This window comes from Cebidichthys violaceus, unplaced genomic scaffold (assembly GCF_023349555.1).
Source record: "Cebidichthys violaceus isolate CVI_PGR_0920_01 unplaced genomic scaffold, fCebVio1.0.p SCAF_16, whole genome shotgun sequence".
NCBI lineage: Eukaryota > Metazoa > Chordata > Actinopteri > Perciformes > Stichaeidae > Cebidichthys > Cebidichthys violaceus.
This window is the reverse complement of record NW_027176329.1, coordinates 10,604,286-10,627,678: the sequence shown is the minus strand read 5'-3', so window position 1 is coordinate 10,627,678 and position 23,393 is coordinate 10,604,286. Positions and strand designations below refer to the sequence as shown.

At 40.5% G+C, this 23,393-nt stretch overlaps 2 protein-coding genes across 3 annotated transcripts; both read right to left on the bottom strand.

Annotated features, from left to right (window-relative positions):
* Window positions 1-2,521: 2,521 nt before the first annotated feature.
* rprd2a (regulation of nuclear pre-mRNA domain containing 2a) lies at window positions 2,522-17,973 on the bottom strand. 2 transcript variants are annotated; one of them, XR_011102889.1, is made up of 11 exons: window positions 17,505-17,973; window positions 13,894-14,023; window positions 13,378-13,529; window positions 13,016-13,068; window positions 12,731-12,857; window positions 12,411-12,586; window positions 11,361-11,703; window positions 8,358-8,609; window positions 7,811-7,975; window positions 5,600-7,714; window positions 2,522-2,797 (listed from the first exon to the last, which is right to left on the bottom strand). XR_011102889.1 is itself a non-coding variant. In XM_068711200.1 (10 exons), exons 1-10 carry the CDS (start codon window positions 17,677-17,679, stop codon window positions 5,979-5,981), a joined length of 3,309 nt encoding a protein of 1,102 aa, XP_068567301.1. In that variant the 5' UTR covers window positions 17,680-17,973; the 3' UTR covers window positions 4,920-5,978. The 2 variants fall into 2 exon arrangements, 1 of the variants encoding a protein (XP_068567301.1); XM_068711200.1 differs by lacking the exon at window positions 2,522-2,797 and having other exon boundaries at window positions 4,920-7,714.
* Window positions 17,974-19,041: 1,068 nt separating this feature from the next.
* ciarta (circadian associated repressor of transcription a) lies at window positions 19,042-23,209 on the bottom strand. Its single transcript, XM_068711199.1, has 6 exons — window positions 23,026-23,209; window positions 21,533-21,883; window positions 21,353-21,428; window positions 21,162-21,240; window positions 20,876-21,029; window positions 19,042-20,599 (listed from the first exon to the last, which is right to left on the bottom strand). The coding sequence occupies exons 2-6, from the start codon at window positions 21,881-21,883 to the stop codon at window positions 20,237-20,239; spliced, it is 1,023 nt and encodes a 340-aa protein (XP_068567300.1). The 5' UTR covers window positions 23,026-23,209; the 3' UTR covers window positions 19,042-20,236.
* Window positions 23,210-23,393: the final 184 nt, after the last annotated feature.

The following is a 23,393-nucleotide window of genomic DNA, read 5'->3' as shown; positions in this document are numbered from 1 at the left end:
CAAGGTGCACCACCTTCATACTTTGTTTCACTTTTGTGGAAGGCTAATTGTAACATCTAATTAATACTTTATGTGTTTATAAGCAATGAATTGGAAGAAGGGTGAAAATGCAAAAAACAAAAGAATATGCAAACTCCACACAGAAAAACATTGTCTCAGGGGGACCCATCAAAGGCCAACTAGTTTCTAGGTGATATCTTATCTTAAGTCTGTAATGTTCAGTGACCAGAGAACGGGTCCATTGCAAGAGTTTTACATGACTTCCACCGTCTAAAACACAAACATGCCGACTAAAATCAAGCTTAAAGGCACTTTGGATGAAGGCATACAGCAAAAATACACTGTATGTCAGGTAATGTTAGATATAAGGCAATCAAATGAGACCAAAAGAGTTTTAAAAAGATAGGTCTGTAACGAAGGCAGGAGGTGGGTTTTTTTCTGAGGGCTTTAGCTAAGTTTTCGTTTTTCCTATGGACGGTTAAAAAGCATACGGTCCCTGACATCAAGCGATGCAAATCCGCCTTTTGTTCTCGTCGTGGAGCTGGCCATGGTGCTGAAATGGGTCTATACTTAACTCGTGACACACTATCACGGCCACGATATTCTCTCTCTGAGTAAAAAAAATAAACAAAAAATAAAAATAAGTGCGCTCGTAAATGCACGGACCGTAAATGCACGGACCGTAATCTGGGACACACACGCCCTCTGTGTGAAATCTCGACAGCATGTAAACAATGAGCCCACATGACACGCAGGAGGCTGCACACACCCGACTTGCGCACACAGTGACACTTCAAAGGAGTCACGATCTGGTCGTGCTCGGCTCCAGCAACATTACAGCGTTTATTTTAAAAAGAAAACACGGCAAACCTGCGACCACAGAACCCTTAATTTATTTATTTCCAACAGCAGAATGTCTCCTCGGCTTGTCTCTTATTCTAAGTCTGCCATCTGCCAGCAGTCACTAAATCCTATCTGCCTCCCGCCCTCCAACCCCAATATAAGCCCACAGCGCAGGCAGCCATTCATCTGACTTTAACCTCATTTAAATAAATGTTAGACGCAACTGCGATTCAAAATAAGTATTTGTGTCTCTTTCACAATGGATGTCGTTTAAAAAAAAGAAAGTATATTTCTTTGTGTGACCAACAACGACATCTGGTGACGAGGTGCAACGCAGTGGATGCCGGTGCTCGTGTTTATTGCTTTAAGAATGTGTATTACGATGCCAAAGATATCTGGGAACTTAAATGGGTTTTCGTGATTCAAACAGTGATGGAGTGTAGTATGCGGATCCTTTACTTAAGTAAAAGTATACAACAATGCAAACAAATTATAATAATCCAATGAAAGTTAACGTCCTGCATTAAAAACTTGAGTAAAAGTAAAGATGTATTTTCAAAAAAGTGTCTTTAATAGTGTATAACGGCTAGTGTCATAGTATTATATAGTTGGATTACTATTACTGGTGGATTCATGTGCAAGTAGCATTTTACTATTGCAACTGGTTGAGGTGCAGCTAATCTTAACTACTACTTAACTTCATATAGGCCTGTTGGGAAGTTCAATCTCTTTGAGTGCATGTCTGCCTTTACTTGAGTACTAAAAAGCCTTTTTTTTCTAAAATGAACAAACCTGTATATTTAAACAAGGAAGAATAAGACGCATCGGCACACTAGAAATATGAAAAATGAAACTCGATTTTTTGAAAATACTTGATTTTAATTGATTTGCTTAAAAAAAACTGTAGTATTTAACTGTAGGCAGACTATTTTTCAAATCTAGAAAACAAGGTTAGGACTGAGTTATAGTAGTATAGGAAGATTTTCTAAGGGAACAAATACATCATGATTTAAAAAGTCACCATATGTTTTGTATGAAAACTCTTAATAAAGTAACAAGTAACTACAGATGTTCAATAAATGTAGTGGAGTAAAAAGTACGATATATTTCTTAGAATGGATTAGAGTACTTATAAAGTACCATGAAATGGAAATACTAAAGTCCAGTACAAGTACCTCAAATTGTACTTAAGTACAGTACTTGAGATTCCACTGCTGGTTTTAATTGAATAACAGAAGTGTTTCCTGGAGCAGTAAACTACTCCACAAACAGCCTGATCGAGGTCATTTCGTCTGTAGTGAAATCGATGCGTCTCCAATTTCAAATTTGTCATAAAGTTTTTTCTTAGCTCCAGGAAAGGCTGACATTGTGGAGATGAATGGTTTTGACAGGTCACAGCTGATGCATATGCCTTGCTGTGAGATATTGTGGATAAATAAACACACAACCTCCTTGTATTTTCACATGAACAACAATTCTTTATTTCACAATCATAACAACATGCATTTAATGGACATCTTGTACATATTGGAGACATGTGAATACCTGGGTTTGTTGAGAGGAACCTGAGGTAATGGTATATGAGTGAGAGAATGTTTTTTTTAAAAGTATCTAATAATACTGAATGTACTTACATCCCCCCCCCCCCCCCCCCCCCCTTGCTCTCCTTCCTCCTAAAAACACACAAACAGAGAAAGAAAGAACTTCAACATAGTATTTTCCCAAACCTTTGTACTGACTGTTTTGATTTCCTGCTGGTGGCACTCCGTTTCTGATGTATTAAACTGGAGGGCTTACTCATTCGTGTCAGACCATGAAGAGGAGAGCCATCACTGGGAGAGCTGTGCAGGATTCAAAGCGGAGAGCCACCACAGCATCGACCCCCCCTCCTCTGAGTTAACGTGTGGAAAAGGTTCCCATCACATCAGACACATCAAAGTGAGGCTCTGGGTCCCTGAGGATAACGACAGAAAGAAGGAGGGGATGGAACAGGAAATAGGTTAAATTCAAGGGAAGAGACGATACACAAACAAATATGAATCATCATGGCGTACTTCAGTGATTGTAGCGCAAAAAATGACATCAAAAACATCGGTCTATAGTAAATGTATTTTTTTTTTTGGTGCTATGGCTGCTCCCCGTCTCACAAAGCAGCCCAGTAAAGTGAAAGTGATCAAGATCTACTGACATCTGGCGACGGTTGGCTCACCTGAACGTATTGCGCTGTTTATCATCAGTAACATGTAACATCTGTTTATGTCTGATTCACCGCTTGTAATCGACTCGTAATAATACATTCCGCGAAATAATGCCGCGCTACTGTATTACACGTAAAAAAGTCGAATAAACTGAAATGTGTTGAATTAACTTTTAGTTTCACATTTCCCTTTGATCATCTCATCTAACGGGTTTTGCAAAGCTGCACGAGTGTTGTCTGGTTAAAATCCATACTCATTTTCCTCAACGAAAAGCTGTAATGATTAGTCTAAATTAAGGCCAATCTCAGCCGACTTAATTAATCAGTTGGAGCCTTATTAAAGCAATCAAAGCTGAAGTGTGAATGTAAAACATGAATTCCTGCGTGTCCTTCAAGGTTACTTGTTAAGGTTCACTATTTGTTTCTTCACTAAACCAACCAAATCCAGATCAATTTAAGTTTGGGAGAATAAGATTAACTTAATTTAATTGGGTTGATTTGATGTTTCAATTAATTTAGAGCCTCTAAGAAGAAATCATGAAATCTATTTATTTTTAGAGCATAAAAAAAACAAAAAACGATTAATATGCAACAAGGTACTCGGGTGTTCAAGTCCAAACATCTAATTAACATTTGATTTTTTTGTGTGCAAATGAATTAATCAAGCAGAACTTTAATACTTGTTTGGTAATTGCCTAATCAATCTTACTGATAATCACTTTGTTGGTTCTCACACTGAGTCCCCGTGTGGAGTCAGTGTGGATTAAAGTAGGAGCCCCTAACATTCCCCTCTTCCATTAAAGAGACAGGAATATTTGAGAGTCAGGAAGCCTTCTAGTGCCATGAGGGGAACAAACATCTGTTCTCCCAAAAGAGAAACAGTGACGCCTCAACTGGAAATGTGTTCATCACACCACCAGCACAGAAAACAGCCAAGGGAATGTGGGGACGGATTTAAAAGTGGGACCAAACGGAGAGCTTAAATACTTCATATTCACAGAGGCAGTAAAGCCTCATATAGATATAAAGTCGGTAGACATTTAACTGCCTGAAAGAAAAGATGATTTATAATTCAAAGAATAAATAAATCATTTCAAAACTCTAGTTTCTAAGAGCAGACTAACATAAGAAATGTTTTAACAATGAAATCACTAGAGAATAAGTTAAACCTTAATAGACTCCAGTGAAAATACCAGTCTGCAAATCTATTATGGTTTTCTGGCCAAATTAAAACCACGAATGTTAAATTGCAAAAGAAACAAAAAGCTAAACAAAGACGATACTAAGACTTTAGTCTTCTATGACTGACTACTAAATAACCTATAACGACTTTCAGGGTCACTTCAGTTGACTATGGTCTGAGAAAGACAATTAAACTAATTACCAATTAAACAAATCAACTAATAAACAGAAACATTCACACATTTAAGGTAATTGTTAATCAGCCCGTGGCTCTAGTTTAAAACATTGACAGTATAAATAGAGCAAAAACTATTTTTTAGGGTTATTAATGTTATCTTTGAAAATGTTAACTTTTCTTTTCAAACAGCAGCATCTTTATTAAAACATAATCCACTGTATTTAACTAGTTACTATTCAAATACGGTAAATGAATGTAATTGAGGCCCGTTTCTATTCTTTGACCTATCTGGTATGTTACATGGTAACAGCAACCTATTTTAGACCCAATAGGAAACTGACACTTTGAATTTTGACAAATTTAGTCTCAAAATAGTGATCAACTGTTGCCTCAAATAGAAAGCATGATTCCATAAAAGTCATTAAAACACTTAAATGTTATGTATAGATGATGACTAATAGTTCAGGGCGGTGGTGCAACAGTCCAAGGATGAAGGGGGAAAAAAACAACAACACAGTTTTTCAAACTCAGATTTTTATTAGTCAGTACAAGTAAAACGAAACTGAAGACGAGTATCTTCATCCCCTCCAAAAATGCACTTCTTCTGTGTCGGTGTTGGAGGCAGGAAAAAAAAAATACCTCTCACACCTCTCTCTCTCCCTTTGAGGAGACATGTGCCGCTCTCCTTGGAGGAAACTTAACGAGACGTGAAAATATCGCCGCAGGGATCTCACGCACTGGTTTGAGAAAGCATCGCTTCACAAATAGATCACATTCGGAGTTGGAACAATTAAATATAATTTCCCTGAATATGCTCACGAGAATTGTAGAAGAAACGTAATTTCTATAACATACACTCAGTTCTTCATACCCAAAGTGATTTGATTGAAATTGATGTTTTATCAAAAGCTACTGGGGGGGGGACTGCTGATATGAAGAGATGCAGTCAAAACTGCTCACTGAAAAACGAAATAGCAGCGGAAACATTGCACCAACTACATTCTTTTGTTCCTCTCTTCGCAAAAATATTTATCGCGGTTTCAGCTTCTGTGACGACTTAACTTACACTTGAGCACATGCACACGCGTACCATGCACACACTCTGACCTTTGCCAAACTCACGCTCAAATTACATATATAGAATGCAATGCTTCCTACTGGGGCAAACAACACAAAAAGTGAATTATATAGATATCCACCTTTTATTTTCTTTAATCTTCTCTTCGGTCTTCACTCTTCAGCTCAGCAGCCCTCTCAGAGCCTCCGATTTCTCTTCCCTCTCCTGCTGTTGTCTCCTGTTCTCCTCAACGACCTTTTATTCTCCGCCATTCACACGTTTCTTCTGGTAGCTGCTGAATGGATTCTTCTTCAGTATGAGTCTGTATGCTTTGTCTCCAGAACCCCACCTCAGTATCTGCACTTTGATCCACCCAGATGTTCAGAGGCTTCTCATGGCAGCGTATATACTATATACTTCACTACTGAGTGACTAGCAAGTTACTGAACAGTCTTAAAAAGCCCCGCCCCTGCCCTCATGACATCCACAGCGATCTGAAGAGCTCGAACCTACATGTCCGGTCAGTACCGCGGGGGTGGAAAGGGTCTTTTCGGGGGGAACATTGGACCTGGATTTCCGCCTCCTCTTGGACCGATACGTTTGCCTCTTAACCTTGGGTTGGGGCCGTGGAACCGAGGAAATGGTGCACGTGGGGGGCCTCTGGGGTGCGGGTGATGTCCCGGGAGGGGAGGCCGATGTGGAGGCCGTAGACCAGGATGACGGATTTCAAAATGAGGTGGTGGCCTCCTTGGAGTGTAGTGCGGAGGAGGAGGGCTGTGCCGCTGGTAGTCAGGGGTGTAGTAAGGGTCCTCTGAGAGGGAGAGGGGGGGAGTGAGGCGCCCTCGAACTCTGGGGAAGTGGTGCGGCGGGCTGCCGGGTCCGTAATACGGATCCTCTGGGTGGTGGCAAGCGTCGTCCGGAAAGAAAAGCGTGTCGCGGTGACGGAGCTCGTCCTGGTAGCGGAGGTCGTCTGGGTGAGGGGGGAAATCCTCAGGGTGAGGAGGGGCAGGTCGGTCACGCTCATACAGCGACTCGTCGGGATGAAATATGGATTTGTGTTGATGGTCGTGGACCACCATCCCGCTGATGACACTGTCACCTCTGACCCCCATCCCCCCGCCTCTGCCTGCGCTGGGCCCCGGCTGCTGCTGCTGCTGCTGCTGCTGCTGCTGCTGCTGCTGCTTCGGTGGCATCATCATACCGCCGGGTGCGGGAGGATGGGCGTCAAAGACGCGAGGAGGAGGAGGGAACTTTGGGACAGGAGGGAGGTTGCTTCTGAAAAAATCAGGGGCAGCGGCGGAGCCCTGCTGGGAGGGAAACTCTTGAGGTTCCTGAAAATTCTCCGTTTGGTACGGATAAAGTCCTGACCTGTTGTTTTCTCCAGCCCCTCCAGGCGCCGTCACGTTGTAGCCCCGGGGTTGCTGAGATTCACCATACCAACCCCTCTCACTCACCCTTTGAAAGTCCTCCATTGTCTGTGTGCTACCGGCGCTGCCTGGGGCTCTTTCTCCAGGCATTGGCCCTCCTGTTTGGGCAGAAAACTGCTGGTAATGTGCAACAGGTGCAGTGATGCCATGCTCAGGCATCTTGTGTTTTCCGTACGGGTACGGCTGGTAGAGCTGCCCATTCTGAGCCACGCCGGGCTGCAGGTGAGTCGGCTGTTGGGGATTGTTGCGGTCCTGCTGACCGCTGTTCTGGTATGCGACCGGAGTCGTTTTAAGAGTTTCTCCGATCGACGATTGATTTGCGTTGGAAGTGAATGGGCCCGGCACATGCTTGTCCATGATCTCATCTTGAGTTGGGGTACCCCCGCCCTCATCCCGCACCGGAGTCCCACCCTGGGTGTCAGTCCCAGTTACTGGGCTGAGGTTATCTCCTCCCGGCGCCGGGTTCGTAGTAGAAAGACTGATGCCAAATGCATTGAAAGCGGGGTTGCCCTGCAGGAAGCTGTGGATTTTAGACTCTAAACTCTTAGAAGACAGGGACGGTTCTGTCTCCGTTGTTAAATCCATTTCTCTATGGAGAGCCTGGACCAGGGCAGAGGCCGGGTTGGAAGTCTGGGAGGGGGCTTGAGAGCTTGTAGTCTGCCGAGCAGTGGCGCTGTGTGAAGAAGGCTCAGGTGCGACAGAGGAGAGAGACGGGCTCTGAGAGGGTACTGCTGAAGCAGATGTGGATGAGGGAGAAGGAGGAACCTTGCCTGTTCTGGAGGAGTCTGAGGAGACATTTGCAGCGGGGCTTTTCAGAAGAGAAGTGATGCCTATGTGAAGAAATGGACAATATAGATATAAAATAGGTACATGATACAAAATATATATATATTTTTTTAATTAAACAAAGGACTCCTTATTCTCACCTTGGACTTTGGAGAGAGCACCGATGAGGTCTGAAGGACTCACGTCCACCTTTGAGAGGAGGTTAACCAGTGAACTGGCATCCTGGGGGGCCACAGAGGCAGCAGGTGTAGTCTTCATTGAGGGGCCAGCAGGGGCAGCTGCAGGAGGACTCTCCACTAATGGTCCTGGGAGACAAAGACGAACACTCACTTAAAAAACATCATAACTGATCATTTCGATGGTAAGTGTTTTAAGCGAAAGCAGCACTTTCTGATTTCGGAGAATTCAGAACTATTACAGGAAGATGCTTGGAAAATCTTTTGTGTGGGACAACAACGGTAAATCAGAATTCAGTTCCATGTTGCAGATATTTAAAGGTTCATTTTCAAAGTTAGTTCACTGCAGTCGTCGAGAGACACCTCTCAATCACCATTTTATTTTTCTTATGTGGTTCATGGCATAATAAATACTCTGAATTATAATATTTCACCGTTTTTTGTAATTCATTTCCTATTAAAGGAGTAATAACAATTGTATTGTGATGCTTGAATAATCACCAACACTCACCCGTGTTCTTCATGACGGAGTTTAAACTGTTGAGGATGGAGCCAATTTTACCCAGGTCGACACTTTCCACTGCTGCTGCAGAAGCCGCTACAGGAGCCGCTACAGGGGCCGCTACAGGGGCCGCTACAGGGGCCGCTACAGGGGCCGCTACAGGGGCCGTGACCTGTGTGACAGGCTGCTCTGTTGCCCCTGATGTCTCTGTTTTTGAAGTGGATACCTTTTGGTCGGTGCGGCATTCACTCTGCTCCTCAACTGAGGAGAAAAATGAGGCAGTGAGAGAAAAAGAAAGAGAGAGAGAAAGAAAGAGAGAGAGAGAGAGAGAGAGAGAGAGAGAGAGAGAGAGAGAGAGAGAGAGAGAGAGAGAGAGAGAGAGAGAGAGAGAGAGAGAGAGAGAGATTGGATGTTATTAGATATGCACTCTAGGAAACACAATTTATTTTGTCATTGTTTTTCTACAAGTGCAGATAATTTATGAGACCAGGAAGTCTATGCTAATAAATGAATAGAGTGGATAATGCTGCCAAAAACAATGAAACAGTCCAGCTTTCTGTGAAAAACAAAATTGTAATACACAAGTCATCCATCAAAAAAATTAAATTAGAAAAAAAAAAAAAAAAAAGAGCAACCAAGTTAAAATACAAAACTTCTTAACATCCTGACATCATAATGAAAAACAATCTTATACTGGCTGTGAGATATCATGTGTAATGTTTAGCAATTTATCTGCTGATTATATTCTCATGTAATCAATTCATTGTTTTTCTCTATGAGATGATAAATACTAGATGTCCAGTTTCAGCTCAAAGCTAAATAAAAGGGTAAATCCTTAACAAATACAAAATGTAAGTGCATGTAAATACATACTAGAAAAATGTTACATTCAACCCATCAGAGTTGAGTGTGGTTATTAACAAAGATCATATAAGGTAAGCAGCAGGTGTTTACCTGGACATAAGATGTACTAGAACAGCAGATATGTGGCGGTCTGCAGTGGTAGAACTGTATCTGATTTTAATTAGATGGCTCTACGGGTGGGGAAATGTGCTGTAGCCAAATTGGCTGGAACACACACTGGAAGGAATACTTGGATCGTCTTTGTTGACATACGAAGGCTGTGATAGGAGTTCTGTGCGATTTTCTGCATGATTCACTCGTCTATTTTTAGTTGTGCTTCTCAGTTTCATTATTTCAAAACATTTTTTGCACATAACACTGCCAGAGACATTCAGCATTTATAAATATTGTGCTTAAAAAGCCCTCACTGTCAGTCATTAAAGGGAAAGTTCACCCCCAAAAATATATTTTTCCCCTCTTACCTATATTGCTATTTATCAGTCTAGATGGTTTTGGTGCGAGTTGCCTAGGATTATAGAGATGTCTGCCTTCTCAAGAATACAATGGGACTTTATGGCACTTAGCATGTGGTGCTTTAAAATACATTTGCAAAACTCAACAACAATGTCTCATTCCAGAAATCATGACCTGGGGCCTGTTGTTCGAAACCTAGATAAGGGATTAAGCCGGGATATGTTGGTTATCCTGGCTGAATTTAGCCTGCAGTCGGTTGTTCGAAAGCTGGATAACTTTATCCTGGTCAAGTTACCATGGTGATTTATTCTCTGCAGCTAGCCTGCTCCAGACCAGGCTAAATGCCAAGCTTAGTTGATTCTGTTGTCTTATCTTTGGAGTCAGCAGCTGCGCTGATCAGAAATTAATGTGTTTTATACAGTCATTCCATGTTCTGATGAAGGCTACGCATTGGCCTCGTTTTTAAACAAACAACACGTAGGCTAAATTATTATTTTAAAAAAATAAATAAAACAAAACATGATCAAATTAAAAAATAAAAATAAAGCTAGCCTATTACGATAGTTCTTTTTCATAATTGGGGCCTATTTGTGTGTTCGTCATTGTAAATAAACACCCTTCATATTGTTTGCCAGCTCAAATCTGATTTTATTGCAGTCATTACAGTAATTAGAAATGGCTGCACTTGCAAAGGTGCTTGCAATTAATTACACTACTCATTTAGTCAGTCCGTCTCCAAACTTCAAGACAGCAGCGGTGCTTCATTTTATGAGAGGTGTGTCACCTTACGTCAGCATTCAGATCCGCTGTTCATTGGAGGAAAGTGTCCACACCTGTCGTCTCATCAGTGAATCTGTGATCAATCTCTGTGGTCTACTGAAGAAAGCCGTGGCCGCGCACTTACTCAAATTAGTTAGACCTGGCTTGACAAAGCCGCCCCTCCTCAGCCTGGCTTGGCGTTCGAACAACCAATTAAGCCAGAATGAACTTATGAGACTTTGTCCAACCTGGCTTTCCCACTTATTCTGGATGTCTTTATTCTACTTTCGAACAACAGGCCCCTGGTGACTGAAGATAATCCACAGACCTTGTTGTGAGCAGTTTCACGTAGGAACTATTTTCTTTCTACCAAACTACATTCGCCGACCGTATCACCACGCAAAAGGAAGCGTGCGACTACTCGCAGGCGAGAAGCTTGAGCTTGTGACAGATCGAGATGTAAACATTTCTTGCATCCTCTTCAGCTGAGCTGTAGCATTTGCTAGCTCAGTTGTGCTAGATGAGTTAGCAGCATTGGTGAGCTATAACCTATAAACACAAGCCTCTCGTCCATGAGTAGATGCATGCTTCCTTCTGCACTGTTATATGCTTGGCTTTGGTGGAAAAAGAAAATAGTTCCTACATAGAACTGCTCACAACAAGGTCTGTGGATTATCTTGAGTAACCGGGTCATGATATCTGGAAAGAGACTTTGTTATTGAGTTTTCCAAATGTATTTTTTTTTTTTGCTCCTTGAGCACCACAAGTCAAGTGCCATATAGTCCCATTATATTGGAGAGAAGGCAGACATCTCTTCGGCCAATATCTCCAAAACAAGGCAACTCGCACCAAAACAGTTAAGAAGGAAAATATGTATTTTTAGATTTTGGGGTGAACTGTCCCTTTTAAGTCCCTAATCAGCAGCCCACTCCTCACCTATAATGCCACCGCCGTCAACTTCTTCCTCAGAGAGCTCCATGTCTTCCACTTCACGGTTGTCATTCTGCCCGAGAGTCGCCGTGTGTTTGGGGGACCCTCCCGGTGAGGACAGAGGGCTCGGGGCCGGCGGCTCTGCCTCATCGTCCATAGCGCAGCCATCGAGGTCTGAATCGGGATGGGCCAATTCCAGACCACGAAAAGGTGACTCCGACCCACTTGGAGAGGGTGCGTCTGCAGAGGGCGAGGGGATGGGTGACTCGTCCAGGTCCGGCAGGTTGGCCTTCAGGGTGTCCAGTTTACGCTTCAGATGAGACACCCGGTTGGCAAACGTCTGGTAAGCCTTGAGAGGAGAAGTCACGGAGTGTCAATCAGGAAAAGCTAAACAAAACACGGCCCACCATCGGCTTTTATAGCCAGGTTACAATTCAACTCACAACCCAGAAAATGATTAAATATCACTCAGTTATTTCTCATGTTGAGTCAGCACATTAATCATTTTTTTTCTGTATAATTCTTCCTCTATATACACTTTCCTGTCACAGATAATATAAGTTTAAACTGGTGTACATATGTGTCTACTGTACATATATCATGGAGTACTGCTTTTGAATCTTCCTTGTACACTAAAAGCTTTTATGCAAGAACTTTATGGCTTTACATTTGTGCCTCATTTCCTGAGTGAGCACTGGGAGATTTGGAGCACAGAACAATATATTTTGCAAGCACATAAATCACAATTTGAAGAGAAATTATATGCAGCCACATAATTGAGCAAAAACAAATCTATTCTGTGCTCAACAAATTAATTTGCATGTTTGCTATAATCCATATTTATCTGCACTTATAACCCCTCTCACTCAATTGTACTCATATGCCATCTCTCTCTCTACCTCCAGCTCCCTAACTTTTTTTTGTGCTTCATGCTACTGAGCAACTTTTACAGAAATGAACACCTCCAACTCTGTATTCAGTTTTCCTTACATATCCACGATTGTATCACTGCCAGGTTGAGTGATTCAACGAATATCTGACCACAAATACACTCACATTAGCAACGATCTTGACCTCCTTGTACTGCATCTCGTAGAAGATATCTGCGTTCTTGAGGGCCTCCATGACAGGGGGTCCTGTTTCGATTTGTTTGTCAAAGAACTTAACAAACTCCTGTAGTTGTGCACTTCCTTCCTCAAAGTCCCTGGAGAATTTCTTTCCTCCGGCCTTATCTGTAAGAATACGACATGTAAGGATGAGTTTTCAGGCAATGCAAGGAAGAAAAAAAGACACTACTGGTCTTGAAACCAGGACTCATCTGTGTGTGTTGCAGTAGAACCAACAATACAACGGTAGAAGATGACAGAAGCAGGCACCTTTGAGTCTCTTGAGGGCATCAGAGCTGCAGATGTCGATCCTCATAGCTGCCAGCTGTTTCTCCCTCAGGTCCACCTCCTCCAGAGACTTCTTGTACTTGGACAGTTCCTCCACTAGTGCTTGGGGCTAAAGCAGGGGGAGCAAACCAACAAAACATTAGATTAAAAAGGAGAAAAAAAAGGGGTAACTACAAGCATAAAAGCTTTTATTAGCTTAATTTGAAAATCAACAATGTTGCAGTGCAGTTAGGGATTAGTTCACTTCAACTTTAAAGTCTTTCTTACCACAAACTCAGCAACAATCTTGGAGTGTAGATCTGCTTTAGACTCAACTGGAGCTTTAAAAAATAAAATAAAATAAAAAATAACATCAAACAGTAAAATAATGAGCACAGGTGTATAACCTCAGTATTTTAATAACAAAATACAATATAATTAAAAAAATTAAATGTCAGACATGGTAAAAACAAGGTTACATATGAAAAAAGTATAGTAGCTAATGGAATAACAACATATTATGACTAATAAAACCACAGTGCATGTAAAGTCTGGATCTAATGTGTTTAAAGAAGTTATACAACATTTAAATAAAATCTAAACTTTGCAAGATTTGTGTTGTAATGAGGTATTAATAAAAAGAGACTTACTTTTTTGCTCTACAGGTGTCTCTGGAGGAGACTCTTCTTTGACTAAGCTACTCCTGAGCTCGGTAATAAGGGTCCCTGCATACACACCCCTCTCCTCCCAGATGGACAGTATCCTCTCCACCGATTTAACTACTTTGGGGTCACCTTCAGTGCTGGAGGAAGGAGAAGGAATGACGGAATAAGAAAAGGATGGAGCGAGGCGATTTATTTTGTGTTGTTGTAATGACGGTCGTGTTTTATGTGTGAGGCAATTCATTGAATGAATAAAACACAAAAACAAGGACAGAGGAGACAACGAAAGCAAAAGATGAGGTTGAAAAGGAAGAAGAGAAAGATGAGGGCACAAGATACAAACAGTATATCTGTCCATTATGTACAGTGTATCAGTATATCTGTACATCATGTACAGTATATCAGGTGCATGTATTATCATGCATCAGGACTCCTCACATAAGGAACTAATCAGGACAGTAACCGCTGACAGAGCACAACACCACATCTCTACTAAAGACTTACTTGACCAGCAAGAAGGCTTCAGGGAGCATCTCGGCGAACGCCGTGCGGTAAACGATGGCGTTTTTCCTTTTACAGTTCTGAATGACATCGTTGGCGACGTAAAAAAGGTTGAGTCTGTGCGAGGTATCAGCTATTAGAGGAAAGAGAGACAATCGTGTTAGTTTCACTGGTAGGCCAAGAGGCCAATATCTTTCAACAGTTTTCAAATATTTGTAGATATCAGAAGTGCTGCAATGTATCGACTATTATTATAATTAACCGACTAATCGTCTACGATGTAAAATGTCCAAAATGAGAAGAATCCATCACACCACAACCGAAATAAGTTACCAGCAGCCAAACAGAAAAAAACAAATAAAAACATTAATTTTGCAAACAAATCTTAGTATTTGTTAAACTGTAAATCTAAAATGCTTGGTTTGTACTTAATAACAAATGACAAATAATGAATCACTCTGACAGACGCATATATGATAACAATCATTCATGAATTATTAAAATTGTGACTGATTAACTGTCAATCAATACACTTGTTTCATTAGAGATCCAAAGTGGTCAGAAGGCAAAGAAAGAGCAAGTCATGCAAGAGATCAATGGCTACATGACATTAAACCAGCATCAGACGATGCACCACAACATTACACAATCATTTGTGTTTTTTATGATGACTTCAAAGAGATTTCAGGGAAGGAAAGTGACTATCTTGTTTAAAAGCAACACATTTTATCACAGTGCAAACTAAGAATTGCAAACATTAACTGTGACCAAAGGTTGAAATATTCAAAAACCACCATTGAGAAACTCACAGCCAATACATGTACACAAAAAGGTAAATCCCTGCAAACAGATTCCGTTGACTCATTTAAATCCTCCAGGTGATTAAAAAAAAAAAAAAAGTTTCTTACACAAACTTCAGGAGTTACAACTTTTTAAACTACAAAACAGGACAAACCAAACATCTACAGGTACTCAGTCATTTGTGTTCAAGTGTTCACCAAAACACCATCAAGTTACTGAACAGCAATCTGACAGCGGCAAATATATATAGCATTGATATTAGTACAAAATGTGTGATCTATCTAGCAGAACAGAAGCAAAGACTTGATCAAACTGCATTTAAGCTGAAACACAATTCGCAACACACTCCTGAAACACTGCTGAAAGAAAGACAGACAACAATGATGCATGGCCTCCTCTCTCCTTACAAACATACGGGTCAACAGTCAACCGTGGCAAAGAAGAGCAGAACAAAATGTCTTTTCTCCAGCCATGGTGAATGTGACCAACACAGAAACGGTTATGGAACATCAAAACAGACGTTTAACACAAACAACAATACAACACATATTCATGTTGTACATCAGTACCTGTTAAAATGTGTCATAAACCTATTGAGTTTGTCTGTCTGCTATTTTATTCCGATCAATACCATGCAGGGGTGGACTGAAGACTGAATTTTTTTTTCTTTGGCGTCTGGAAGTGCAAAAATTGAATAATAAAAACAAAACAAACTAAATTCAGTCAACACACAAAAGATAGTTTCCTGCATAAATCACAATAAACACAAGTGGGTCAATATCCTATTTACTTTATTATATTTAAAATCAACACCTGTTTCTATGACAGAAACCAGACAATTCTAAATTTAAAACAACAAGAAGAAGCTCTTCAGGTTAGCACAATACCTACATTAAACTTTCCACGCAGCTATACATTTTTTTAAAACATAACTATATATGCAACCATTAGCAGTTTTTCCCGCTTTAAGTTCATTAACACTCTATAAAATGTCACACAGGAAATAAAAAAGCATCACAGAATGTTGTTAAAACTAAAGCACATCACCTAAAGCTTATTGAACTCTATTAAATGATTCTTGTGTACATATTGTATTCTTTAAGAGCTCAACTAACAACCATGTTCATTGTTGTTTTGTCTGTCATTTTGATATTTTAATTGTTAAGTGTAGACTTTTTCATGCAATCAATCTCTACTTTTTGCAACATGTATATTTTACAAATATATCGCCAGCTTTTATGTTTGAGTTAAAGACTCAAACATCTCAGAGTTGACTTTGTTCACTTATGTTCTGAGAATTCTTTAACAACTCCAGCAATAGGCCTCTTAAATACCGTTTAAACACATACACAGAAAAAAGCGTTTCAAGTTACATATTGTCAAATGTTGTAGTAAAGGCTCATCCAATATTTGTTTTTGAATGACAAAATATACCCAATAAACAGCTATGCAACCAAGGCCAATAAAAAGACAACGTCTCAGAAGACCAACCTGTTACTGCAGAAGACCCGTGACAAACCCTATGATCCATGTTTAGGACCGTCTGTTGTCCACATTAAGAAGCATGTGACACAAAGACAAACCACCAAACAGATGCAGAAACAAAGAATGGTGATCGAATCAAGGCCTCAACTCAACAGAGACCGCTTGTGAACGCCACACAAGGTACAACGCAGGGAAAAGCGGTGTATTTGTATCTTTAAATACCCTTTGGTAAATGTTGTCTTTTCTTGCCCTTAAAAGATTCATTACAGCATATGTTTTGTGCAAAATATTAAAAGGCAATGTTCTATTTTACATCCCAAATATACTATTCATTTGCATCTGCCATAGAAAGATAACAGTACTCCTAACTCTTTGCAGTGCCAAATGACTATTGAATTCATTTTCATGCTTCAGTCTTTTCATCTGGGTTGGATTATAGAATATAAATCTATTTAACGGCCTCTCTTTGCACATGCAACATCTATCACTCCCTCTGCTACCATCCTGCAAATCAGGGAAAACATCAAAAGCATCATTAACTGGTGTATCGGTTATCTTTATTGCCAACCAATTCATCACTATCAAATACCCAAAAATAATTACATTATAAGTTACCAGACAGCAAACTGAAGATTATTGCACCTTTCCAGGTCAGCAAATATTTTGTTTTAGAGATACATTTAAAACAATTAGATCATAGTTTAGCTACTTCAACCGTTATAGTCAGTACACTATAAAGCAATTCATCAACAGTTTAAAATATGAGATTATAGCAACTACGTGACAGTCAATGGCTCAGAAGAACAACACAACACAGAATAGTGTAAACACTGTGGATGGATTTAGCCGTTTTGGGCCCCTGTGCACACATCACGATAGATAGCAGCTTTAAAATATTTTGCACTTTAGTGGTGCAAATAATGTATAGCTATTAAACTGCCAAAACACAACTGACACCTGGGAACCTGGGACGTTTTGGGCTTGTTTGGGGATCCTGACTGACTCTTACATCCACAGGACAATTTCCTACTGTTACACACCCTTTCTATATTAAAATACACTTGACACTTTTATAATATACCTGTTTTAACGTACTGTTATTTGTTTGTTTACTATATTTTATTGTAAATGTTTCTATTTTTAAATTATGTCTATTATGTTTCTTGTTATGCACCAGTCACCGAGTCAAATTTCTTTGTATAAATTATGATAAACGGTGGTGATTCTGGTGCTTTTCCGGGTTGATACTCCAGTGTTAAGGGCAGCTAAGGACCCAAAATCAAACATCCTCAGAACCTGTCACTCAGTAACGTCAGTTAGTTACTTACATTTCCTCAAACACTTCATCCAGTGTCGCACAATCAGACTGTGGTACTTCTTGTTGTCGATGCACCATGTCGAGAGTCCTTGGATTGAGTCCATGGTGTTGGAAACACCTCTGAACTTCTTCTCTAAAGTTGACTCCAGAGAGCCGCCAGAAGCGGCTCGTGCTCCCGTTGCCATGTCCGGAGGAGCTCGCGCTGCGCTCTACCATTCCAAACACCCACTGAAGTTAGCTGGGGGCTAGCACTTAGCTTAGCATGCTAGCTGAACGTAGCACGGACATCATCGCCTTCAGCAGCCTATCAGCTGCACATTGAAAGCTTACAAGATCTTAAATAGTCGGTATGATGTTACCAATCACTTTGTGGGTCTATAGTGTATATCCCGTGATGTTCGGTATCATAAATAGTCGTTTATGTAACCTAACATATGCTAAAACTTAGCGCCTTACGAAAATCCTGGAGGTCTGTTTACTCGTGCTGGTGAAGAGATGAAGGGCACTTCCGCAAACACGATATGATTATGGCGCCACCCAGTGCCGCGGAAGTAGATATTTACTAGCGCCACCTGCTGCGTGTTAATGGAAGCTTCTGATTTATTTAGTCTTTTTTGACATAATACAAATGTTTAATTTTATACTTTAATTATTAAAAACAGAACAAATGTAATTAATCTGACCGACTTTAGACAAGCCTGGACTGTCAGTGTTTTTTCATTCCAGAAATCAACAAACATACTGTAATTATATGAATCACAACATTCAATTAATATATAAAAATATGTGTTTATCAATCACTCACCAATAATAACAATTTCATTACAAGAAACAAAGGAAGAGCCTCAAACAAATGAAAATAAAAACAAGAAAAAATAAAGATGTACATCTGGGGAATAATATTTTTACTCTTCATTCCGTTTCTCTTCTATTGCACAAATGAAAGCTGTGTAACATAGAACAGCAAAACCTGTGCTGTGGGATTCCACCTTTTATATTCCAAAACAACACTACACTACACTATTATTCTTCACCTACAGTTTCCATTTTAAATAACATGACTCTACATCTACACAGTAGCACATTTGGTTTGCAATGACATATGTGGTGAAATGATTAAATAATTATTATACTGTTTGAATGACTGATGATGGAGTTTTCCGGAAAGTTTATGGTTACCTTTAGGTCTAACAAAAAGTAAGGCTGACTGGTGACAAACCACCAGAGATGAAACACCATTCAACATGAATGATATCGGATGTAAAATGTGGAGGTGCAAGTGGCCAAAAGCTATCAAAAAAAGAAGTGATGTGCTCGAGAATGAAAATAGTTTAGTTCATCACATTCCTATGATATTCTGTATAAATAATAGTTAAGCGCTTTGAGTGATACAAATTTGAAGCAGCAACTCAGTGATCATCGCCTCATAATGTTTTGTGGGACATTTTGTGGGAAAATTATAACAATATGCTAAATTGAATCTAAATAAGTCTCAAGGACCTGTAAAGCATCCACCTGTCAATGGAATCAACATTTTCAAGGACTGATCCTCTTAAACAGATCTTTAATAAGAAGTAATATCACAACTCTTTGATGTTGACAAATTATCATCCAAAATGCAGGTAAATTCATTCCAATGTACAAGGGATCAAATATATTATACCTAATTCTAAAATATAAAAATATAGTCACTTTAATCTCACTTGTGTAATAAAAAGTTAAGTTTTCAACTCTTTCTAAGTCAAGTTCACTCACTCACTGATGGAGTAACTGACTGATGTTGACATCTAGCCGAGGATCTCATATTTCCTCAACTGCCTCAATCATCATTGATCATCATGTTGTGGTATTTCCTGTGCAACATTTTGCTCTTTAACTATAAGTTCAACTACATCTATTCTTATTTACATAGAAACAAAAATGTTGTGCGTTTGTTACGTGCTAATAAATAAAGACGTGGTGACGGTGAAGTAAGTTGCATATGATATGATAATGCATAACGGTTTGGCACATTTTGGCAGCAGCTACATGCCTTTGCTCCACCATATGTTACAATCAGTCAGCTGGCAACATACAATTGTAACTTTCCCTAAATTACATTTTAGTCATCTTTGTTAATTTTTTAGCAACTGTAGTAGCGCTAAAAAAACGGTTCCTATCATATCCTCTCATGTAAGAAGCTGAAACTAGCAAATATGGGGCATTTTTGCTTGAAAATAATATTTTATGGACAACTGACTAATGTTTTCAACTTAAACTGTACCAGCAATGGTCCTCTGTGTTTCCTCACTTTTATAAAAGCAATATAAGTTTTTGTTTTTCCACAAGTGTTATGAAATCCTATACTATTACTGTCAAAGTGCGTTCCATGATATGAAAAAATACAAAACAGAGCACGGACTGCTTTAAAACATTACACATGAAAAGTATTTCCAACATGGTTTTAACTTTGTAAAAGTCAATGTATACAAAAAGTGATACTCTTACAGACAGACAATACAGTTCCTGGTATTGTAGAGCAATAACTCTGGTGTAATAAAAAAAAAAAAAACACACACCAGAGAGTTACGGGTTAACGAGTGTGCCACTGCATTACTCCTCCTCCTCATCTTGTTTCTACATGCCTTGCAGCCATCACAGACTGGCACTGCGTCAAACTTTATCCTTATGTAATCAAGTCCGCCCTCTGCCTTCACTCATGCAGTGGCACCTCCATGTGGTAGCGAGGACAGCTAAGGACAGCTAAGTCGAGTAAGTTGTAGTCATGATGTCACTGGAGGACACTGAGCTGTCCTGTGTGGCCGGGCTTTCACAAGCACTGGGCAGAGCGATCTCAGACTGATTCCGATTCTCATTTTCTCTCATGCTACATGAATATAAGGGCCTGCTTAAAGTGACAGTGCTGTATGTAAACTCGTGCTCAGCTGGTTCAACTGCTCCTTCCTCTGGAGCTCTCTGCTGCTTAGGTGATCCTGGTAGACACGTGGAAGCTGTGGGAAGTGGAGTCGCAGCCTGGCAGCTCCCATGTTTTCCGTGTTGATAGTGCTTCTGCTTTGTCGGGACTTTGCTGGGGTCGTCGAGGTCAGACCAGCTCAGCTTTCTCTTCTGTAGTGGAAAAGTAAAACCAAAAAAAAACCAACCATAAGAAACCAAGGCCTTCAAGGAAAACTAGTTTATTACAACTCGAGTTGAGGTACAAAATATAACCCAACATTTAGTCATAAACCATTCTTTTTCTTTCTGCTTGTTTTAATAATAAATAAATAAACTTTTAGTATTGATATTTTAACATCTCAGTCACGAGACCCACGGTTTTATTAATACACACTTGTAAAGGCACAGTCATATGTTAACAAAGGGAACATCCATTATGAAGCTCACCTTAACTGGCATGTGGAGCTGGTTTTGGCACCAGTGTGGTCGGAGACTGGGAGTGCTGGTCTGGCTTGGTTTAACTGTGGACTGAAATGCCACCCGAGGGAACCATATTTTGAGCATCATCTCTATCTGGAGCAGGTTTTGGAGGTATCTCTCCCTGTAGGAAAAAAAGAAAGAAAAGGAGTTAGGCGACAAGCATGAATGACAATGCTGGGTATGAATAACCATTACAATATCCCCATTTTCGCTACTGTCACAATATTAGGCTCGCTACTTGTGTTCGTCTTACCCCATTTCAGGCCTCTGGAGAATTCCAAGAATCCTCTGCAATCTGTCTATGGCAACACTCTGCTGGAAACTGGATAGACCTGCAGCAATTAAAACATACCACCCAAACGTTAAGGCAAATAGACACTTCTTTTACAGGAAGCACTAATACGTAAGACGATAAATCATGTTTGATATCGTTCAACCACATACCTTTGTCAAATCGCCCAGTCTTCAGCCCGTGTAGAAGTTCCACCAAAGGACAGATAAACCTCCGCAAATCTGCACACTGAGAAAATAAGGAGAAAAACTAGTTTTAGTACAACTGATCTGGTATTCAGTTGACAAAAATACTAAAAAGGAAGACCTGGGAAATCGGTTTAAGACACTCACTTTCTGTGCGAAGGCCAGGTCCCCGGGTGTCGCTGAAGATGAGCCTAACGTGGCAGCTCCGTGAGAGGAGGCTGGGTCTGGACGCTCGGTATCATCAGAGCAGCGATCAGGCTGCTCGCTCTTGGACCTCGAGTGCAGCTGGTCCGAACGAGCCGGGAAACCCAGATACTTTCCGGAGAGCGTGATCCCGTTGTCACCGGGGAGACTCTTTCTCATTCCACCGTCGCCTTCTCCCTCTGAGAAGACGTCTGCTTCATCCTCAGTCGGCTCACTCTCACTCATGAGATGGCTTGAGGTGGAGCTTAGCGAGTCATAAGACGGCCATTTGGAAGAACTGCCCAGTGAATTCATCTGTGGAGACAGAGAGATAATGATGATGATGTCCAAACAGAACTTCATGACACTGAAGCACATCCAACAGCTAGAGTTGCAGTATCATATTATCAGTGTACTAAAAGAAATCTGTTGATGTCTTCCAATTGCACAAATCTAAGCATGTATATAAAAGTCCCATCCCCTAGTGACTCTTAAGTTAAACATGTGTGCAATGTGATACTTGCCACATAAAAATACACTTTTGCACAATTTCAATATTGCTGTTTTTAGAAGTTATTGACACATTACTCATCATATTACTCAGTGTGAAAGTTTAGAACTTGCGTAATGGAGGCTTTATATACAAGGACAATACAAACTACATCACTGAAAACACTTCTATTATCATACTGAATCACAAAATTAACATTTCATTGACCTTTATCCCACAGTAAATGGTGTACATAAACAATTTTCATATCGCACGTCTCAGCAAGTCTCAGCAAGCACACTGTAATCGAGATGGTGACAAGGTAAACGATCAATTCTTCTTAGACTATCACATAGGAAGACCTGCTCCTATATGACTCAGCAAACAAACTCACGCAGTGACACGACTCTCTGATAGTCACTCTATAAAGAGACACGCGAGTGTGTGTGTGTGTGTGTGTGTGTGTGTGTGTGTGTGTGTGTGTGTGTGTGTGTGTGTGTGTGTGTGTGCTCCTGTATAAAGTCGGTCCTGTGAGGACAGATGTTTACCTCCACTGTCTACTGTAAGTACACCACCTCATCTAACCTCACCAGCAAAACACACCTTTAGCCCGCTGTGTGGTTTGGCTTTAGAAGTCGTGTTTTCATGACGCGTTCAGCTCCTGCTGACGTTACATTTTAATAAATCTATTAAGAGCAGATCACTCTTTACTTGCTATCCACTCGACGTTATGATGTATTTGTGGGGGAAAAACAGCAAATATGAATACAAAAAATGTACGACGGTTTGATCCTGAACTCAGTCAGAAATATTAAATACATAATGTTAAGTTAAGAACTAAAGTTAAGTAGCTTGCTATCATATCATATTACTTATCGTATTTAACGTGCAAACATGTATAAGTGGAGTCTGACAAACAGCAGACTTTCCCTAAAAACAGAAAATAGTCTGAGGAGAGAGTTCTTACCTTCTAGAACTGGATTCACAAAAAAACGGTAAAAACAAAACGGTAACGTTTAGAGGAAGCTAACGAATTCAAGTCGTAAAGAAGTAACGTTAACAAAGCCAACAGCTATCTCTCTCGAGACGGTAGAAGTGTACACACGCGTTGTCCCGCCCTGGTGCTTCTATATCTGCCCGTGTTTCGTTTACTTTGTCAGATTTTCAAGCCCGCTCGACATGTACCCACGGAGCACAACGGACGCTACACGTGCTGGTGAGATGCGGCGCCGCGATTGGCTGAAGAGAGGTTCGATCGTCTCTTCATTGGCTCGGAGACTCGGCCAATCGGCAGCATTCGCAGCGCCAGTTGGCTGGTAAATGCGTAGATCCCGC